Source organism: Peromyscus eremicus, chromosome 14 (assembly GCF_949786415.1).
Source record: "Peromyscus eremicus chromosome 14, PerEre_H2_v1, whole genome shotgun sequence".
Classification (NCBI taxonomy): domain Eukaryota; kingdom Metazoa; phylum Chordata; class Mammalia; order Rodentia; family Cricetidae; genus Peromyscus; species Peromyscus eremicus.
Window position 1 is genome coordinate 11,281,632 of NC_081430.1, and position 23,021 is coordinate 11,304,652.

The window sequence follows — 23,021 nt, forward strand, 5'->3', positions numbered from 1 at the left end:
CTGCAAGCTATAATATGTATGAAGAGGACCTGGTGCAGACCCATGCAGGCCCTGTGCTTGCTGCTTCAGTCTCTGTGAGCTCATATGAGCCCTGCTTAGTTGGTTTAGAGGGCCGCCTTCTCTGGGTCTCCTCTGTCTCCTCCATTTCCTTCTGCCTCTTCTGTGGGTTCTCTGAGCATTGAGGGGAAGAATTTGATAGAGGCATCTCATTTAGACATGTGTATTCCAAGGTCTCTTTCTCTGGTAATGTTTGACTGTGGGTCTTTGTATTTGTTCCCATCTGCTGCAGGAGGGAGCCTCTATGATGATGACTGAATAAGGCATCAATCTCAGTATAGCAAAATATCATTAGAAGTCATTTTATTGTTATTTTTTTTCTTGGTTTTTCGAGACATCGTTTCTCTGTGTCACCTTGGCTGTCTTAGAACTCTCTCTGTAGACCAGGCTGGCCTCAAAATCACAGAGATCCACCTGCCTCTGCTTCCCTAGTATCAAAGGCTGCCACCACCACCCACAATAACTGCCTGCAACAGTTTTTTTAGGTAGGCCCTTAGTGCTCTGAACTTGACTCTTAGAACTACTTTCATTGTTTCCCTTAAGTTTGGTTATGATGTGTATTCATTTTCATTTCGTTCTAGAAAATCTTTAATTTCTTCCTTTTTTTCTGTCTTGACCTACTTTTCATTCAGTAGAGAGTTGTTGGATTTTCATGAGTTTCTAAGGTTTCTGTTGTTTTTGTTATTGATATCTGCCTTTAATCTGTAGTGGTCTGAATTGGATGCATGGAACAATTTTTTTTTAATCTGTTAAGACTTGCTTTGTGTCTGAGTATGCTGTCAATTTTGGAGAAAGCTCCATGAGGTGTAGAGAAGAAGGTATATTCTTTTATGTTTGGGTGAAATGGCCTGTAAATATGTCAGGCTCATTTGGTTTATAACAGTTTAGTTTTTATCTGGATGACCTGTTCATTAGTGAGAGTGGGATATTGAAGTCTCTCACTATCAGTGTGTGAGGGTCAATTTATGATTTAAGCTGTAGTAGTGGATTTTTACAAACTTATGCCCTTGTGTTTATGGCATAGATGTTAAGAATTGAAATGTCATCTTGGGGGATTTTTCCTTTGATGGGTATGAAGGGTTCTTCCCCATCTCTTTTGATAAGTTGTCTATTTTGTTAGATATTAAAATGGCTACACCAGCTTATTTTTTTAATGTTCATTTGCTTGGAATATCTTTTCCCAATGCTTTTCCCTGAGGTAATGTCTGTCTTTGATTTTGAGATATGTTTTTTGGGTGCAGCAGAAGGATGGATCCTGTTTTTGTATTGATTCTGTTAATCTGTGTCTTTTTATTGGGGAATTGAAACCAATTATATTGAGAGATATCAATGAGTAGTGATTATTTTGGTGGTGGTGGTGCTAATGGTGTGTGTGTGTGTGTGTGTGTGTGTGTGTGTGTGTGTGTGTGTCCCTTCTTTTGATTTGGCTGGTATGGGATTATTTATCCCCTGTGTTTTCATGGTTGTAGTTAACCTCCTTAGACTGGAGTTTTTCTTCTAGCACCCTCTGTATGACTGGATTTGTATATAAATATTGCTTAGATTTGGTGTTATTATGGAGTATCTTATTTTCTCCATTTATGGTTATTGAGAATTTTTCTGGGTATAGTAGTCTGGACTGGGTATAGTAGTCTGTGGTCTCTTAGAATCTGCAGCACATCTGTCCTGGATCTTCTGGCTTTTAGAGTTTCCATTGAGAAGTCAGGTGTAATTTTAATAGTTCTGCCTTCTTATGTTACTTTGTCTTTTTCTCTTGCAGCTTGTAATAGTCTTCGTTCTGCATGTTTAATGTTTTGATTATTATGTGCTGTCTTAGTTAGGGCTTCTATTGATGTGAAGAGACACCATGACCACAGCAACTCTCATAAATGAAGGCATTTAATTGGGGTGGCTCACTTATAGATCACAGGTTTAGTCCATTATCATCATGGAGGGAAGCATGCAGGCAGACATGGTGCTGAAGAAGGAACTGAGAGTTCTGCATCTTGTACAGGCAATAGGAAGTGAACTAACACACTTGGTGGTATCTTGAGCATAAGAGACTTCAAAGCCTGCCCCAATAGTGACACACTTCCTCTAACAAGGCCATACCTTCTCCAACAAAGCCACACCTCCTAGTAGAGCCACTCCCTTTGGGGACATTTTCTTTCAAACCACCACATGTGCCAAAGGGACTTTCTTTTCTGGACCATTCTATTTAGTATTCTGTATGCTTCTTATAACTTTATAAGCATCTCCTTCTTTAGGTTAGAAAAATATTCTTCTGTGGTTTTGCTGGAAATATTTTCTTGGCCTTTGAGCTGGTTTTCTTCTCCCTCCTCTATTCTTATTATTCTTAGATTTGAACTTTTTATAGTGTCCCAGATTTCCTAGCTGTTTTGTGTGAGGAAATTTTTTGATTTAACATTTTATTTGACCAATGCATCCATTTTTCCTATCATATCTTCAACACCTGAGATTCATCCTTCCATCTTTTGCATTCTGTTGGGGAAGCTTTCCTCTGTAGTTCCTGTTCTAATTCCCCAAATTTTCGTTTCCAGAATTTCCTCAATTTAAGTTTTCTCCATCAATTCTACATCCATCTTCGGGTCTTGAACTGTTTTACTCATTTCCTTGTACTGTTTTTATTTTCCTGGATTTCTTTAAGTAACTTATTAATTTCTTCATACTGTTTGTGATTTCCTGGATTTATTTCAGAAATTTTCTTCATTTCTTATGGACCTCTATCATCTTCGTACAGACTGTTCTTAGGTCTTTTTCTTGGGCTTCAGCTATCTTGGAATATTTAGCGTTGCTGGGCTTCAGTGGAGACATATTGTGATGGCTGTTATTTAGTTTTAAGATGACATCTAGACATGTGGGAGTGGGGTGATTGTAGGTCTGGGTGATGGTATCTGACTTTGCCTCTAATGCCTTGGTTTCTGCTTCCTCCCTGGACTTCAGGAAAGTGTGGTGGCTGTGTGCTGCCTATTAGAACATTTTCTGAGGACCTGTTTCGCTAGCCTGCTCAGCTGGTGTATTCTCAGGAAATGCCTGCTAGTATTGGAGGCTAGGATAATAGGATGAGTTCAAGGAAGGAAGGTTGGGGGAGAGCTTTGTGATCCGTAGGAGACAGGGTCAGAGAGGAAAGGAGGACCACAGTAACAGAGCTGGAGATGTGAGACCGAGGGGTTTGGATATGGGGGAGGTGTGGATCCACAGTCAGCTTACTCGTTGCCCTAAGAGGAGTGCCTCTTGAGTTAGTAGGGCATGCCTGCTGTGGTTGATGGCTGAGACAAAGCCACACATGGAAGGAAGAACGTTAGAAAGTGAAGGTCTGTAGGATCCACAGGAGATGGGAACAGAGGGTCAGGGAAGGCTGCCGCAGGTGTTCTGCCGCAGAGCTGGGGGGTTGGATCTGGGGGGACAGACAACACTAACATTTTCTTTGAAATAGAGCTTTTCCTCATTCCGTGGGACCGCTAGATTTCCTAAAACTGGTGGTTTTCAAGGTGATGACAGTTCAACAGCTCTTATATGACATGTTGGAGAAGTAGAAGCATCTTTTGAAAAAAGTCTTCTGATCATTGTCAAATGGCATTTCTTTGGCATTTCCAGTGCCTCCCAGGCCATGTTAAAGCCTGTATATAAGTCTTCTAACAAGACAATGAGGTTTAGGCAAGGACAACAGGAATCCTGAGTGGTTCAATATCTCGACAGGATCAGTCACGTTGGGAGTGACAGAGCTCGGAACTCAACTCAAATTGGTCAGACACCAAAATCCATACTTATTCTTTGACACATTTTTGGTGGATTTTCCTGAAAAGCCAAATTCTGTTTATAATGCCATTTGGAATGTTTCCAGTTCATAAATGCTAGAAGAGGAAATTATGCTCAATAATTCTTCTGAGATCAAGCCTCCCATTCTTAATGTTTTTTCACAGTGTGAAGAAAACACAAACCTTCAGGATACTACCCGCTACCTCAAGCTTCCATTTTCCAAGGTCATCTTTCTTGGGAACAATAATCAAACCATGAAGGCCACAAAGGAGTCCTTTTGGATAACATCGTTTCTCTGCTCTACAAAACTCACCCAAAATGGTAATGCATCAAAGCCCCACACCTAAGGGATATATGACACCATTTTACTTGACAGCGCCCCCCCACACCCAAGAGCATGTATGAACTGTATGTATTTTGCTAAGCATATTCAACAAGGATTAACGTATTTAAAAACTTTGCACTAGGAAAGTTATCCATCCTTTCATTTAGGATTTCTAATCAAATGAAAACAGTAGTGACCCCATGCATCCAATTTAATGACTTAAGAATTAACCCACTGTTGAAAGTTAAGTGTCAACTAACTCCTCAAATAACCCATTAAAAGCCAAGCTGCACTTAACACAAGAAAAGACGGAAGTGCCGCCACTTTCAATTTCTTGTTTTATAGCCCCATAAACAGTGCTAATTGCAGGCCTTAGGATAAAGCTTGTTTGTTGTTGTTGTTGTTGTTTAATTAGCTGGATATTGCTTTTCTGGGTAGCATTGCTTTTTATGTCATTGATTGTTTAGCGAGTTATGATTAATAAAGCCAGTGCATCTCCTTGGCATCTCCTTGTTGTAAAAACTGCGTTTATAATGAAAGAAGTAAATTAAACATTTTTAATTTTTCATAGTTGCCATATACAGCTTCTAGCTAGCACCCTGAATACTGTATTAATAAATTAGATGCAATAGATTGAGAGGAATCACTTCATTACAAGACATTGTATTTCATGCAGCTCCTATATCTAAGGTTTTTTTTTCTTGTATTATGGAACAGTGTGTGGAAAGAAATAGTTGTTTCAAAATGTAGTGTCAAAAAGGCAGCAAAACCTAACACTATAGTAGTGACCCCCTTTTAATTCCCTCTCGGTAGCAAGGCTACCATATTTACCTAAGACACAAAGTTCTGTTGAGCTTTCCTAGACTTTACTAGTATTCAGTGTTTGATGGTTTAGCAAATCTGACCTCCTGACTTGACTCAATGACCTATAAATAAAGCATTTACCAAACCTCAGGTGTTTGCTGTAGGGGTTATGAAGATAATAAAATCAATTGGCTTCCCAGACAAAATTTATAGTCATCCTACATAGGGTATTTGTGTGCCTGTGTAGCTCTTCCTGTTAATTAAATGTCCTAACTGGGATGTTTCAGGATTGTATTTATTGGATATTTTTGCTACAACAATCACCACAAACTTTCTGGCTTGAAGTGACAGAAATTTCCTATGGCTCAGGAATCAGGTTTAAATCCCTTTCATGGTAATGATGCTGCATCTCTTCTGGAGGTTATAGAGGAAAGTCTTTTTTTTTCCCCCTCATCTTTTCTAGTTTCTAGAAGTAATCTGTATTGCTAGGATCATGGACCCCTTTTTCTTCAGAAGCTCCAGGGCAACCTCTTCAAATTTCTCTAATTCTGACTCTACAAGTTTTTAAGGTCTCTTGTGATTTCTTGGAAAACCCAGCCATATCTCCCTGTTATCAGAAATTTGAGCGTATTACAATGTTTCTTTGTCAATATAAGGTAAACATACCATTTCTAGGAATTGGGATATAGACGTATTTGAAGGTTGTTATCCTGCCTACCACTTAGGTAAACAATGATAAAATTGCCTGAATTTGCTTAGAGTGTTAGAATTATAAACATAAGATAGGAAAAACCAGGTCCTAAAGACTCAAAACTGCTTCCTTATAAAACCAAGAGAAAATTTCATGTAAATAGCAAAAATTAGCTATTCATGAAACCCTTATATTAAATGTCTGACTGTATATAAACCCTTATATTAAATGAAGATGGGGTCAGTATTTTGAGGGGCTCCTGACTCGATAAGGCTACTGAAACATGCTTCATGACTAAATTGATGTTGATTAACCTTGTCAATGTAAGTTAGCTCAGAATGAGCCAAGAAATGAATAGTGTATTTCAAAAGATAGTTAGGGTAGGGGGTCAATCTGTCTTTCTGAGATTTGCATCCTACGTATACATCTCTATGTAGAAGCAAATTGAAATTAATTCCAGTTCCAAAGTGGAATTAAATTGGTGTGCATTCATTTTACTAGACTTGGAAAAAACACAAATTACATGTCTATTATAATGGACACTTAGCAAATGATGTGGTCTCAAGGAGTAGTCTCAGAGCAGATCTGCACTCAGGGTTCCTGGTAGGTCTGCCTGTTCTTGCTGTGTGGAATCCAGCATTGTTCATGGCTAGTGCTCCAAATCCAGACCACTCTGCAAATGTTTCCTATGGACAGATCAAGTAGATTCTTCAAACTTCTTTACAGGAATAGGAGGCTAGGGATGGTGGTACACACCTGTAATCCCAGCACTTGGGAGGCAAAAGCAAGAGGATCAAGAGTTCAAGGTCTTCCTTACCTACGTAATGAGTTCTAGGCCAGCCTAGGCTACATGAGACCATGTCTCAAATACACAGATACACACACACACACACACACACACACACACACACACACACACACACACAATTAGTGAGGAGTAATTACATCTTCATTTATACTTAGTAGGCCATATGCAAAGAGTATACTTAATATGTACTCCTTGAATAGAGTGTAGAAAATTAATCATTTCAGTGGTAGAGCATTTCTCCTGATTTCCATCTAGCATATTTTCAGATGACTGAAGCAGACCTAGGAGATGACAGTTTTGCCTTAACTCTGAATACGGTATGTACACAATTGATTACAGCTGCTAAGGTGAGAGCCTGGACCCTGATAGTCCTAACAAATTAGGCTTGACCACCTGTTCCCAGTAACCCAGTATACAGAAAAATTAATAGTGGAAAGGAGATTTATTCAATGCAGCCACATTGGGGATAGGAGCAAATTAAAGATCTGGTGAGCTCCCAAGTCTGACTTTAGGGTGCTGATGTGAGGCTTGGGTTTAAGGAGAGAGCACATGGTATACTTAATTGAGTGATCCCAGTCAAGGTGTGGACCTTTCCGTCATCATCGTTTCTACTCTAGTCTCTCTTGCAAGATGGTGTAACCAGTTGTCAGAACTGCGAGGAATCTCTTCCTGGGAGGCAAGTTTCTCCTCTGGGTGGCACCAGACTTCCAGCCTTTTTTTTTCTCCCAGGATGAGACTTCAAGGGAAATGCCAGTTTCGTGGGGGCCATTGTTTTAGTTGTCTGATAGCTGAAGAAATGATACAACTATGTTTAGGGTACCTCCATTTCCATGAGGATGATCACACAAACAGACAGACCTCATTTGATCTATAGTTCACTGCAGGATGAACGGGCCTCATCGAGATGCATCAGCCTGCTTCCAGGAAAGATGGCAATGTCTGGAATCCTGCAGTCAGTTTTCTGGCTCTGTTCACGAGGTCTTATATCCAGTTCCCCACTAAGACCTAGGAAGTGCTCTTTCCTCTCCACATGGCTCAGGGCTCTGCTCCCTTCAGTTGCCCCTACTTTAAACAAATGGAAGGAAGAGTCAGGACACGGGATAAGAGCTGGGATGAAGGTAGAATGGGAATCGAGGGAGACAGCAGGAACAAATACGTTGGGAGACTTCAGAAGAGAAGATGCCAGGGAAGGATGGCATCTGCAAATTCGATGCCAGAGGAAGGAGAGAAAGAAAAAACAAGCCACCCAGGAGAGTAACAGAGCCCTGTGGGGCCTTTGTGGAGTTCACTCCGAAGTATAACCAGTTAGTTTTCAAGAGTTCACTTACGTTGCAGGGTGTCTGAGTTATTATGAATGTTAAACAATTTGCGGGTTTCTTTAATGAACTCAATTATAAATTTGTATTTTGAAATCAGTTCCTTCAACTTTTCTCCATGTTTTTGTTTCAAATCCTCTTTCTCTCTGTTTATTGTGGACAAACATCCCTATTTGGTACAAGGTTCAGTGTGTAGTGAGCAGGAAGTTTTGGACTGGGTGATATTTGCATATCCGTGAAATATTTGGAGGAGGAGACCCAAGTCTAAACATAGAATTCACTCGTGTCTCATGTGTACCCCATGTACATAGCCTGAAAGAGTTTTATACAACGTTCTCGGTGCCGGCATCTTGGCTGCCCCGTTGTGGGAGGACAGTGATCACATGGTTCTGGGAGGACAGTGATCATATGGTTCTGGGAGGACAGTGATCATATGGTTCTGGGAGGACAGTGATCATATGGTTCTGGGAGGACAGTGATCATATGGTTCTGGGAGGACAGTGATCATATGGTTCTGGGAGGACAGTGATCATATGGTTCTGGGAGGACAGTGATCATCATATGGTTCTGGGAGGACAGTGATCATATGGTTCTGGGAGGACAGTGATCATCATATGGTTCTGGGAGGACAGAAATCATGTGGTTCTGGAGTTTAGAGTGTTTCAGAGTTTGCTTTTCATATTAAGAATCCTTGATTTGCAATGGAATTTTCACTCTTAAGTCCTTCTTTTCAAGACGGAGTGAACAAGACATTCCAAGACAAAGCCAGATTTAAACAATACTTATCCACAAACCCAGCCCTACAGAAAGCACTAGAAGGAAAATTCCAACCTAAGGAAGTCCTTCTTTTCAGTTTTCCTCTTGACTATGGCTTTGGTAGATTCTCTTCTTGTTTTCTGTAGATAGCCCTTCTCACCCTAACTACTTCTTTGGTTTCACAGAGTTTGGAATCATTGGTTGTTGTCCTTGTTTCCTTGTTGGTCTTTCTGTCTTTCAGCAAGTCCCATGTGGGTTCATCTTGAAAGCAGAGCTTTGAAGTGAATATTTTGCTATTCAATACGGAAAATCCTCTCTGGCCCATCTCTTGGCTTCTGAGCACAGAGACTAGCCCTGACAGGTTCCTCTGCCTTCCCTAGCTTGGAAGTTCTTACTGTCCTTATTGACCCCCAGATGCCATCACCCCCTGATCCTTTGGAGACTAAGGAAGCTTAGGCCATGATGTCACCTCCCTGAGATAGTTTAAATTCTGTCCAAGAAAGATGGGGCCAAAGTTTGTCCCTTCTAGCCTTGAAAGGCCGATTGAAACATGAATCCGCCTGTCAGTTTCTGAAGGTAACTGGAAGAGGTCGGGCTGTCTGTCTGCTTGTTCATAAGTTGTGGTAGAAGATGGCCTGGAAAGCCAGAAACAGGCACTCTTAAGTCCCAGGATTCACTGGATGGTCTGCTAGCACATTGGGCTTGTTGTCACAGTACACTGACAATGTGTGGTCCTCAGGTTTGAGTTACTTACAATCAAGAAAACCTTCATTGCTGGTTAGGATCGGTTGCTAGGAAGAGTGTTCGTTTTTAGGTGTCTAAGCATGAATCAAGCTGGTTCCTACCTCCTGGAACACTCTTACTAGGAGGTGGCAGAAAAATGTCACAGTGCACATCTGGTGGCTGCGTACACTGCTCTAAGTACTGAGAATACAATTGGGCCACGCTCAGCTCTATTTTCTTGGAGTTTACAGTCAAGTTGGGGCATAGAAGACTTCAGGCAAAAGATAAGTAAGTGCTTCTGTGAGGCAGGAGCATGTGGAAGGGATGGGGAGCCTTCCTGGACAACACCATCTACAGGGAGAATTGAGCAGTGAGCAGGAGCCCTGGGGGGTAGGAGAGATAATTAACATACTCTTAAGTAAATGCCCTCCTAGAGCACAGAGGCTGGTCCCAGTGTGGGGGAGGGGGAGGCAGTGCATTTAAGAAGTCGCTTTTACCAGTAGAGCGCGTTCATGAGAGGGGCTATTCTCTATAAAAGCAATTAATCTTCTTTTTCTCTTTGAAAAGGTGATATGCTTGATCTTTTGAAATGGAGAACCCACCCAGACAAGATAACAGGCTGTCTCTCTAAGTTAAAAGAAATCGATGGCTCGGAGATAGTAAAGGTAGACTCTGCTTCCTTACACTGGGAAACTCAGGACCGCTGGGAGGCGGGGAGTGTGGCCTACTCATGTGCCGCCTTTCACTTCTTTAACCCACAGTTTCTACAAGACACACTGGATACACTGTTTGGAATATTAGATGAAAATTCCCAGAAATATGGCTCTAAGGTGTTTGATTCTTTGGTAAGTTTACATTTTCTTAATAATACTACAAAAAAAAAAAAACAATTGTGCCTTCCGTTCTTGACTTTAGGAAAGCTGTTTCAGAAATGACCACTTGATGATGGAAGAGCTGATTGACTTGTTTATTTTGAACAGACAAAGAAATGACTGGCATTTGGTTTTATAAAACTCAATTTTCTTCTTAGGTCCACATAATAAATTTGCTGCAAGACAGCAAGTTCCATCATTTTAAGCCTGTCATGGACACTTACATCGAGAGTCACTTTGCCGGGGCACTTGCGTACAGGTAGGCCCTTTAGCTTGTTATTGGCTTCGAAGCCGCCTTTTACACTTGCGCTAAAGCCTAAGCAGCTGCATAGGAAGACCTAACTATAAGGAAACAGGCAGACAGGAAGTTCAGCTACCAAACCCTGTCCTCCCTCCTCACTCACTCCTGCCCAATGGCTATAACTTGTTTTGATTAAAAGGGAAAAAAGAAGAACTTCCTGAAGTCTGTTCCTTAACTTAGTGCCTTTCTGCTCATCTCCACTTCACCTGGTGTGCTTTGGTCTAAGATGTCAAGGTTCTTCTCAGTTTTGCCTGTAGGAGTTCTATTTTTATATTGCACCACCTTATATGTGGCTTAGACAATTATGAATGGAAAACAACCTTTGCCTTCATCCCTGTTCCAGGTCGTGTATTCAGCTATTAATGTTTACAGAGTGCCTTTGGTGCTCTAATGGACAGACCTGGTCCCTGGCCTCAAGCCGTTTAGTACTGAAGTCTACTGTTAGATAGTAGCTGCCTCTTTTTTCGCCAGCTTGGGTTATATAAGTAAAGCAAAAGACGATGAGTAATGTTCTCCTTCAGCTCTGCCTGCCTTCAGAAAGCCTTGTTAATAATCACCCCAAGGCAGCTGCACACCAGGCTTTATACATTGTGTTCTTATGTGAAGACTTGTTCCCTAACCAGTGGAATTGGGATTATCTAAATGGAGTCCAGACAGCTAACTTTCCATGCATACATAGGTTTTGTGTTTGTTCGTTTGTTTGTCTTTCCACCATTAAGAGAGAGAGAGAGAGAGAGAGAGAGAGAGAGAGAGAGAGAGAGAGAGAGAGAGAGAGAGGAAAAAGGAGGAGGAGGAGGAAGAGGAGAAAAAGCTACTACTGAACTGTTTTCTAGAAATTAGGAACTACCCATCATTTATTTCAGTGAAACTGTAATCTTAAAAGTTGTGAGTTGTTGTTTATTTTTAGTTTTGTTTCTTAAAATAAGGTAAAATAAACCAGTAACAAGAAAGCAACTTTCTCTTCTGGAAATGGCTCCTTCAAGGGCATGCTTTCACAGTCAGCCTTGTTCTTCTCATGGTGAGAAAGTTGGCCTGATAAATGCAGGGGTGTGGCTTGTAGTGGACCAGTTTGGCTTCATGCCCCTCTCACCTCTTACCTGCAGCTAAATAGTCACCCTTGCAGTGGTCAAGGGGTTGGGAAGGAAGGAATCCCAATGAGCAGTTGTTCGAGATAGCTCATGACAGCTCTAATTCTGGGGGCAACAGGACACCTCCAGATTGAGGGCAATCTGGGTGGACAGAGTGTGTTAACGTCTTAAGATTCAAAGCAGTTAGTGATGCTGACCTGCAGTTTCAATAGTTATCTCAGAACAGCCTGGCAGGAGAGTGAGACCTTACGGAGAAGGAAGTGTCTACCTGATACACGCGCATGTCACGTTTATCGTCATTTAACTGAGAATTAGCTGTTCTGCAATCTGCGCATTTCTCCTTGTGCTTTAGAGATCTCATCAAAGTGCTCAAGTGGTACGTGGACAGGATAACGGAAGCGGAGCGGCAAGAACATATCCAGGAGGTGCTGAAGGTAATAACACGCCGTTGAAAGCTGATAGCAGAGTCCACAAAGCTGGTGCATGGTGATTGCAGACTAATTGCTTTCTTCTGCACAGACAGTAATTGGTGATGATATATTACTGACATTCCAATTCAAGGATCTTAATCAGTTCATGGCTGCTCCAGAGCTGATGAAATTTGAAAGGGACTTTGCTAGGCCTGTCCACTGGAACGTAATGGGGATTGAATCCTTGCTCCTCTGGGTTCCTGTCACTGGAGATGACATCCAGGATGGACAGGAGAAGTGGGGACATGAGAAAAGACTGCAGATGAGCAGCTAATTAAACTTGAAAGGTTCTGCCTGCTTCATACACGTGACAGCTCTGAGAACGCTTTATCTCAAGTTTTAAGCGACAATAGGGTCACCTAACAGGGATCAAAATGAAGACACCCGAGGCTTTACCAGGTCTCATAATTTAGTAAGTCCCACATCTCTGGACCCAGTGTACTGAGCCAACAGTCATGTTAACATAACCTTCTGGCACGTTGAAGAACACAAATTTCCCAGCTCCCAAATTCCTTTCCTCTCCTTCCTACCCCTTCCTTCCCTCTCCCTCTCTCTGTATGAGATAGGGTCTCATTAGGTAGCCCAGGAGAGACTCGAACTCTTAACCCTCATGTGTAACTCTCTTAAGTAAAGAACACAGATTTGGGGCAAGGGATTTAATTCAGTAGTATGTGCTTGCCTAGCAAGCAGGAGGCCCTGGGTTCATCCCCAATACTGCCACAGAAAAAAAAATATAAATTCTTAAGGGGGTTTCCTAGCTCTAGCAGTCCCCGGTTCATATTGAGACTACTCTATGTGGTGTCAGTAGATAAATAGATAGTGCATACATAAAGTTTAATGCTTATATAAAAACAGGCCTTTTCTTTCATTATCAATTTATTCTCTTGGTCTGCTTGAAAATAAAATGCTAAGTGGCAAATCACTTTTGAAAGTAGTCATCTCTTCATCAGCTAAATTAAAAAAAAATAGCTATTTGAAGATCAAAAATATTCAGTGTTTCTAACTTCAGAATTATAAAGAATTTTTAACATGTTTTGCTTTTTTGGCATCAAAGAAGAATGGCTTTTCCCCTCTAAGTGCATATCATTCAAAAATCTCACTGCGCCTCCAGGTTTTGGATGAATTATTTAAAAGTCTAACACTGTTCTATGATTTTTTTTTATGCTATGTCATTGTTACATAAATACTCTGAGTCCTTTGAAGCTAACTTTCTAACATTTTTTCCCAAGGCACAAGAATACATTTTTAAGTATATAGTTCAATCCCGAAGGCTGTTTTCCCTTGCCACGGGTGGGCAAAATGAAGAGGAATTCCGCTGCTGTATCCAGGAGCTCCTTATGTCTGTCCGCTTCTTCCTTTCACAAGAGAGCAAAGGGGCTGGAGCATTATCTCAGTCACAGGTAATTGTTTTCCGTCTCTGCAGACTGGGAGAAAACCACAGCTGCAGTTTGTTTTGTTTCACACACCAGCTCCATATGCGGCCTGGCCGCCTTTCCCCTGTAGCTTCACCACCACCGAGTTAGACATTGAAGATCCTGGGACTCTAAGCACCAGCCAAACAGAAGCAGCTCCATCCCTAGATCCCACACTAGGGTAGATGCCACTTGCATCAGCCATGCTTTGTAACCTGAATCTTAAAAGGTCTTATTAATAAAAACAAACCCGGAGCCAGGTATTGGGGTGAACACTGAAAGATCAGAGAGACAGAACAGGCCACAGCTAACCTCACCTCACCAACTTCTCAGCCAATCCTGTTTCCTCAAACTGGAAGCCTCTAAGTCCTCATCTGGAATGGATCTCAGCTGAACTGCTGCTAAAAGCCTAAAAGCTTAAGCAGGCTCTAGTTCCTGGTCCTCGTGCCTTATATACCTTTCTGCTTCCTGCCATCACTTCCTGGGATTAAAGGCATGTGTCACCATGTCTGGCTGTTTCCAGTGTGGCTTTGAACTCACAGAGATCCATATGGATCTCTGCCTTCGGAATGCTAGGATTAAAGATGTGTGTGCCACCATTTTCTGGCTTCTATATCTAGTGGCTGTTCTATTCTCTGACCCCAGATAAGTTTATTAGGGTGTACAATATATTTGGTAACACAATATCGCCACAATGCTTCCCTTTACCAGAACACACACCCTCAACTGGGGGATTGAATTTCACTAGAGCCAGTCTGTCCTGGTTCTTTTCCTTCAGCCTCACACTGCTTTTTTATCTATCAACTTGAGAATCATTCTTTGGACTCTGCTGAATTCTATGTTGCTTTCTTTTTATCTTACCTACTGTGATCTTCCTGGGACTGATGGTCTAAGACCAATGCCAAGTCCATGCTGCCAAATTCTATGACTGGCAGTAGCCTAACGTGTGTGTGCTTGGGATGCACATCTGCACCAATTTGTTGTTGGCTGTTTTCTTTTGAGACAGGGTGTCATGTGACCTAGTCTGGGCTCCATCTCTCAAGGGCTGGGATGGCAGATAGGCACTAGCATGCCTGGTTCTGATTTTCTTTTTGTATTTGTTTTTGGTCCTTTATTACTGTGTTTTAAGTTCAGGATCCATCTACATTCAAAATAGCATCACATTTAATGCATTCCAAGAGACAATTCTTAGTATGTCTTGCTATAATTTCTCAATTCTTCTTGTATATTTTTAATTCTGATGGCTTGCTTAAAACCTGTCAAATGGAGAAGCAGCCTCCCACCATCCCCTGGAAACTTAAAAGCTTTGAGAACTAGAGCTTAAAATTGAAGAGGAGACCAAACTGGGTCTTCCAGTGTTGATGTAATTTCAAGTCATGTGGCATGTGGAAGGCCTCCCATATAGTGTCCCAGGACCAGAAGTCACAGTCCCCTGATTGCAGCATTCTACTTTTCCTGACTATTCAGGCAGCTAGTCTTGTCATTTTCTTCCTTACAGATATGGACTTATCTTCCATCTGGGCCAGCATATAACACAGGCTCTTTTAAATGTCATTCTGTACTCTTAGAGTTAACAGTGCAATCAGTATCAGAGAACTTGCCAGAGACCTCAAATGCAAAGATCTACCTTGCCAGACCTGACTTGCAGCAGTTAATAATTTAAGAAGAATAATCCAGTAGGCTCACCACATATTCCTTAGAGTTCTCAGAATTTGCTGCTGCTACAAAAGTCTTTGTGATTAGAGTTTCACCCTGAAACATCTCTTAGCCATTTTTTAATCGCCGAGACCAGGTACCTTTAATTGCTATGGTTCTGCAGGGGGCAGCAGCCTTGATGTTTCTACAACATTGAGTTTCATTGCTCTTGGTTTTCAGAGTTCTGTTCCACAGTCAAGCTTTAAAGACTACTTTGACTGCTATTCTTTAAGTATATAAAGTTTCTGAATGTGCTAATAATCCTACTCAAGTCATTCTCTACTTTGTATGCTATTTATTTATATATGTTGCTGTGATGGTTTTATTTTTAGTTTGATGCAAAGTCAGAGTTAATGTAAGATTATGAGAGATTGGTTTCTAACTTTAATAAACAGAAGTAGCACTGGCTCCCCCAATATTTTGCTAGTAAGGTTAATAACACGTTTCTTCCCATACCAAGTTCACTGTTGACCCTACACTGCTCTTCAAAAAAGTAGGATGGCAGTAATTTGGTTGATACGGCATGTTAATTTTCTGTTGACACTGACATACCTTAGCTTGATGACTTTAAACAGAATTTATTTATTGGGTTCCAGTTTTCTTGGTCAGGAGTCTACACAGGCTTGGTTGTTTGTTTGTTTGTTTGTTTGTTTTTTTTTTAAGACTTGCCCAAATTCAAAATCAGGACTTGATTGCTTCCTGAAGCCTTTGGAAAAGAATAGGAACTTTCAGGCTGTTGGCAGAAATCTGAAGGCCGCCAGTGAAGGCTGGAGGGATGGGAGGTGCGCTGTCTTCTGGAGGCTACTCTGAATGTTTTTCACATATGGTTGCTTCAAATCCAGCGGTCATATGCTGTACTGTTTCTATGCTCAGAATCTCTCTAGGACTCCTGCAACTAAATAAAACAACAACAACAACAACAAATGCAAAAAGAAAAAAAAGACAAAAACAAAAAATACCCTAAAGGTTTTTGACTAGGTCAGGCCCACCTGTATTATCTCTATATTTACGAGTCAGATGAGTAGCATCCTTTATTTTTTTCTGTAGAATCCTTTTTGCAATGTAACATAATGTAATTGCAAAGCTACCAGGGACAAAGGGCATGGTCAGTCATCTTAGAATTGCATCTACCTCATCAGAGCCAAGGATCCCACTGCCCCAAGTTTCTAGACTGTGTTAAAAGGAGAAACTTACTTTACTGACTTGACTTTGTGGGAGTCTTTCCCATTTGAGTTACAACACAAGGCACACACTGATTTGCTGGAGGCAAAGGCACCTTCTCAGCACTCATCAAGTAGGGATTGCTACCTAATGGGTCTGCTCATCTTAGGCCTGGTAGGAAGATTCATTTATTCCTCCTAGCCAAAGCCCAACTTGATTTTCCTGGATAGCCCTCCCTTGGACAGTCAGTACCTAGAACCAACTCAGCTGGTGTTGCCCTGGATCTCTATTTCCCATTCTGTACACTCACTCCTGCCCCATAATCTCCTGGAAAAGAAGATGAAGGACAGAAGGAGTAAAGGCCTGAGACCTTACTGCAAATTCCTTGTAATTATTTTTCTCTATTTGTCTCAGGGCATTGGAAGGTCAAAACCAAACTGTACTTTTATTTTTATTTTCAATAGTAGCTTTTAGCTTGTCCCATTGCAGCTGGCTTCCTGCCCTTCATAAAGTCCTTTTGCTTTATGCTTTTTAGTAGTCATATGTAAAGGTTCCTTACATTTCAGGCACATTCAGACCGTTTTTTGAAGTAAAGAAGTATAATAAAGAATTCAGGAATATATTAAGGGATAACTGAGGAAGATAATTTGAATTTCATAATTAGAAAGATAGACTCATTGATTTTTTTATTTTATTTTTATTGATTTTACACCATTTTTGTGACTCAGTTCTTTGCAGAGTATAAACTGGAGATTATATAGTCTTTAGCAGAGAATACCAAGTTACTCATTTTAAGAATATTCAAGCCAATGAATAGTTTTTGAGGAACAAACATGACATTTTTATTTAGAAAGAGAAATAAATCACAATAAAATACAGTTGAGAGTAGGAGGGGGTGTGGCTGTAGCCCAGTTTGGAAGACTGCTTGTCAGGCTTGCACTAGCAAAGCTTGGTTCTACCCTCAGGACCAATAAGAATGGATGTAGTGGTACACACCTGCCATCCCAGCACTTAGAAGTGGAGGCAGAAGGATCAGAGGAATTCAAGGTCATTTTTGGCTACATAATAAGTTTGAGAATAGCCCAGCCCGCATGATGCCCTGCTTTTAAAAAAAAAAAAATTATTAAAAAGTTAAAATTGGGGTTGGGGATTTAGCTCAGTGGTAGAACACTTGCCTAGCAAGTGCAAGGCCCTGGGTTCGGTCCTCAGCTCTGGGGAAAAAAGAAAAGAAAATTATTTTCAAAAAATATATTTTTATTAATTGCCAGATAGTGATATACACTATATGGTTTCTGTAAATGCATTCAGTCCTATACGTTAAATCTGTAATCTTTAAGGGTAAAGAATCCTAACTTTTATATCTTGTTGATAGCTTTAGCATTAAGAACAGAGTTTGGGCTCTTCTGGATACTTTGTACTGTACTGACTGAACACTAAACTTAAGAGGCTTGAATTTGGTTCTGTGTTTGCATCATCAGAACATGTTCACTCCAGCACACAGTGACAGGCCATCCTGGCGTATTAGAATGCGTGGTCCTCCCTCCTTGGGCAGATGTAAGGTTGATGGCTCCATTGCCTCCCATCTCTGGGCTTTGCACAGGCTTCCCTGTGGTGTTTGACCTTAACCCAGTTGATTTGGGTTTTTTTTTTCTTTAGGTTATGCCTCTTGGCATTTGATGATCACATTGATTTTTTTTCCTCTAAAAAAATGATAAATGGATTTGTTTTCATTAAAAATTGTTTGTGGTCTTTAAATACTTGGAGCAATGTGAGAAACTCTTCTAGTGATCTGTTTATTACAGCTGTGAAAAGCTTACAGGACAAAATGACTTCCCAAAGTCACAGTGCTGATTAGAAGCCAGGCTGCTGCATATAGCCAAATTCTCTTGTTCTGGCCAGGATTTCCTCCCAAATCACAAACCAAATGCCTCAGGGAATTGGTATGTCTGGCTTCTTAAAGGGAAATGAGATTTAAATGAGCAGTTCAGAAAATTTCTCCAAAAAGAAATGTAATCTCAGGGACCAGAGCTCCGGACTCAGCTGTGCATGTTCAATCATGCTATATTTTACTGGTTCTGTGGGGTAGACCAGTTATCTTGCTAATGTCAGTGATTTTCCTAAAGGTCTCCAGTCTTTATTGTGTTCTTCCTAAAACCTTTCCTACTCTGTCACACACTTTTGTTTTGGTTTAAATTTTTGCCCATTAGCTTTAAGTGACAGAGCTGATGCTCATTTTCTTTCTCCTTAAAATACCACGATAGAGCGAGACTTCATGGGGATAGGGAGAAACTGGGTGCTAGGGAAGTTCCCAGGAATCCGAAAGGATGACCCCAGCTTAGGCTACTAGCAATAGTGGAGAGAGTACCTGAGCTGGCCTACCCCAGTAATCAGATTAATGACTACCCTAACTGTCATCATAGAGCCTTCATCCAGTAACTGATGGAAGCAGATGCAGAGTTCCACAGTCAAACACCAGGCGGAGCTCCAGGAGTCCAGTTGAAGAGAGAGAAGGGGGATTCTATGAGCAAGGGGCATCAATATCATGATGGGGAAACCTGCAGAGATGACCAAACCAAACTAGGGAACTCATGAAATTTAGATCAATAGCTGTGGAGCCTGCATGGGACTGGGCTAGGCCCTCTGCATAGAGAGACAGTTGTGTAACTTGATCTGCCCCCTGGCAGGAGGATCAGAATCCATCCCTGGTGTGTGAGATGGCTTTTTGGAGCCCACTACCTGTGGTGGAACACCTTGCATAGCCTTGATGCAGGGGGAGGGGCTTGGACCTGCCCCTACTGAATGTATGTATGTAAAATGAATAAAAAATTTATTAATAAAAAAAGAATGTTGTAACAATTCTTAAACTTGGTGACATGTTACGTCTTTTTTTTTTTTTTTTGCATCTATAATTCATTTAAACTCCCCATTTGTTTTAAGGCTGTGTTCCTGAGCTCCTTCCCAGCTGTGTACTCAGAACTGTTGAAGCTCTTTGATGTCCGGGAAGTGGCCAACTTGGTACAAGACACTCTGGGCAGCCTGCCAACCATCATGCATGTGGATGATTCCCTACAGGCAATTAAGCTTCAGTGCATTGGCAAAACCGTGGAGAGCCAGCTCTACACCAACCCAGGTATGGTGGTGATTCTCTAGAGTAAAACACTCTGTCTAGAAAGCCTTTCTTCATATCTTGTAGCCAATAGTCAAAGAAGCAATTAAAAAATGAAAAGTACTTTCCCAAAAGCATGATAATTTGGATGAGAAATGTAGGTATCAGTTAGATATAAAAGTGTGGCTGACAAAATGTCATCTCTAGACCGAATAGGCCAAGCACAGTAGCTCACAACTGTAGTTCTAGCTACTTAGGAGGCTGAAGCGGGCGGATCCAGAAGTTGAGGAATAGCCTAAGCAAAGTACACGTAGGGAGACCCAATGACAAAAGGAAGAAGGGAATGGGGAGGGCACTGAGTAAGTTATTGATTGTAATCACAGCTAGTGGTAGTGTGGGCGTGGCTCCCCTGCCCACCTTGTAGATTTCCTGTTATATGATCAAAAGAAAAGCAACCTTTTCCTTCTGCAATTCCTATAGGGTACCTGATATGATCCTGTTTGTCTAGTTTTTGCGCTGTTCCCCTTCAGTTTGTGACTTAGTCACTGTTCTGTTGCTGTGAAGAAATACCACAATGTAGGCAACTCATTTTTAAAAAGTACATTTACTTGGGGTCTTGCTTGCAGTTTCATAGGGTTGTGGAGTCCATGATCATCATGGTGGGAAGCATGGTGGGAGGCAGGCAGGCATGACTGTAGGTGAGAGCATATATCTTATGCTCAGTGAGCAACTGAGACTGGGCCTGGTGTGGGCTTTTGAATCCTCAAAGTACACCCTCAGTGACACACCTCCTCCAACAAGGGCCCATCTCCTAATCCTTCCTGAACAGTCCAACTGGGAACCAAACATTCAAATAGATGAGCCTCAAGGGCCGTTCTCATCCAAACCACTGTAGTTTGTGTTCTGAAAGTGTACAGAAGTTCTTTGTATTCTTGGTTTTTTATGTTATGCCAACACCAAGCAATCATTACCAGATGGATTTTGCTATACTAGGTATCACTAAATTATGTTGCTTCTCAGTTTTTTTTTCTGAAGAAATAATGAAGTATTCCTCTTATTTTAAAATTAACTTGAAGAAGTTTCCATCAGATTCACCAAGTAAAAAGTTTTTAAGATAGATTCTATCTGGAGTGATTTTTCTATTTTAATGTTATGCAAATATATAATATCAAAGATACTGAAAAATACATAATTTTATCATAAAACATCTTAAGCATACAGATAAAATAAAGCATATAAGTAAATCATAAACAAATCTTAACATCAAGTATTTAGGTCTTTTATTAAGAAGTTCATCCTTTTATATTTTCTTAGATGGGCACGGTGGTGCACACCTTTAATCCCAAGACTCAGGAGGTAGAGGCAGGAGGATCTCTGAGTTCAAAGTCAGCCTGCTCTTCAGAGCAAGTTCCAAGACAGCCAAGGCTACACAGAGAAACCCTATCTTGAGAGAGAGAGAGAGAGAGAGAGAGAGAGAGAGAGAGAGAGAGAGAGAGAGAGAAAAGGAAGGAAAAAAATGAAAGGAAAAAATTAATCGCTTTCATATTATATTTTCTTTATAGAAACTTCCAGAATATCAGATTCTGGGTACTATTTTCTGGTCCTTTACTATAAGATTGGCTGTGTGACTTCTCTCACAATTTCATTTCCTTTCATCTTTACATAGCATGGTGCTTGCCATTCTTTCAATTAATTTTTGAACTGCTATGGTATTTTTGTTATTCCATGCTGAGATATAGCCTGAGTCCATACATTTTACTTTTACATAATAGTAGTTTACTAGCTTAATATATCATCATTCACTTTATTCTCCTGTTGAAGAAGACTTATTTTTAATGTCTTCTATTTTTCCTTTTGCTGAAATCAATAATGCTTCAATCAATGTAAAAGGAAGTTCCATCTTTTGATTTCTCTTGATTAAAAGAAAAAATTCATATCATCCTAGAGCAATGGTTCTCAACCTGTAGATTGTGATCCTTTTGAGGTCAAATGACCCTTTCATAGGGATTGCCTAAGCCTATCAGAAAACATAGTTATTTACATTACAATTCATTACAGTAGCAAAATTACAAGTCATGAAGTAGCAACAAAATAATTTTATGGTTGGGGATCACCACAACATGAGGAACTGTATTAAAGGGTCGCAGTGTTAGGAAGGTTGAGAACCACTGATCTTAGAGAAAAGATATTTCTTTTAGGTAGCTTCCAAACTCTGTTTCTTAGAACTAACTGAAGGGTTATGTTTCTGCAGTTGGGGACTCTTCTAGGGTTAGGAGCAGAGGTGTGGAATGGACAGGGGCCAACCAAGTCCCTATTTCATTTCAGGCATCAGCTCTGTTTTCCCCAAACTAAGGAAGGTTGACTCCTGTCTCATAGGATTGTGATTTCTACCATATGCTCCTATACTGACCAGATGATTCTTCATTAGTTAAAGTCCTACACTAAAAGGTCAGCTAATGTCATCAAAATAGGTTTCCAATGGTAAAGAAATTATTTGAGAGGATTTTATTCATTCCACAGACCCAGTTCCTTTGGATTCCTGACTTTCAATGAACAAAACAGAAAAGGCAAGATCAGAGAGCTTTTTAGGAAAAGAAGCCAACACAATCCAGAAGTTAAGATAATCAGGTCTCTGTATAAGTGGGTGAGGATGTTTGCTAAGGTAACTCTGGAGATGTTCTGCAGGGTCTGTGCCAGGGCCCTGGAGGAGAGGCCCAGCGCCAGGATCAGGAAGTGGATAGTTGTGCCATATGGCATGGAGGAGGTAGAAGAGCTAGGAACCCTGTGGGCCCTTGCTATGGGCCCACTCCCCTCGGAGGACTGTGGAGAAGCAGACACCACTCACAGTCAGCATAATTGAAAAGGCTTCTCTCACTTCCCCAGTGACGCCTGGCTTGACATTCACTGACTCATCATTGAGGAAAACAAAGACTGTCACATGTAAACGATAGGGTACAGCATACCCAGAAGAAGCCTGTCTTCACAGAGAAAAATAGGAAGTGTCCCTGGGAGTCTTTCAAGATTGAAACAGCCTTGTTTAACTCACATGACACTCTCCATAGTAGGGAAACCTAGAGAGAGTTCTAAGTGACCATAGCATTCAAACTCTCTCACTGTTAACTCGGGAGATAAGCAGGTAGGTCTGTGGTGTCCTCATGAATGAAAAGATATTAGAGGGAAAACCAAATGAATAATGTGAATGCCTGAGCTCACAAATAGAGTAAAATAATTAGGTTGTGGTTAGAAGAGGGACAATATAAAATTGTAATGAAGGGCATGGTAGGGTAAGGGAAAAAAAAAAAACCACAACACAAAAGGTCCCAGTAGTAGACCACTCAACATAGCAGATAAAGAACACTTGACACAGCGGTTGAGAACCACTGCTTTGCAGGCTGAAAGGGCTGAGGCAAGGCAGAGAGTGTTAAATATACTACAGATAACATTAATTCCTCAATAACTGAAAGCTAAAAGTGAAAACAGAGCAATGCAAAAATAGGGTCTTGTACTGAGGACTAGAAATCACAATGTGATTCTTTCTTGATTAAACTATAACCCAGAGATGATGGTAAGATGAGTGGAGATGAGCATGTTCTAAGCTATAATACTCAGCTAAAAACAATGGACTGAATCTTGACTTTCTCTTAATGACAACTCGACATCTCCCAACATAGAGTACC

General features: G+C 40.9%; 1 protein-coding gene across 1 annotated transcript in view; it reads left to right on the forward strand.

Moving 5' to 3' along the window:
• The window catches only part of Dock4 (dedicator of cytokinesis 4), a 413,592-nt gene that overhangs the window by 273,249 nt on the left and 117,322 nt on the right, over positions 1–23,021 (forward strand). The window contains exons 17-23 of the mRNA XM_059279518.1: positions 3,981–4,137; positions 9,807–9,904; positions 10,001–10,084; positions 10,270–10,370; positions 11,853–11,934; positions 13,200–13,370; positions 19,176–19,368. Coding sequence (XP_059135501.1) covers positions 3,981–4,137; positions 9,807–9,904; positions 10,001–10,084; positions 10,270–10,370; positions 11,853–11,934; positions 13,200–13,370; positions 19,176–19,368 — 886 coding nt within the window. The remainder of the gene's footprint in view (positions 1–3,980; positions 4,138–9,806; positions 9,905–10,000; positions 10,085–10,269; positions 10,371–11,852; positions 11,935–13,199; positions 13,371–19,175; positions 19,369–23,021) is intronic.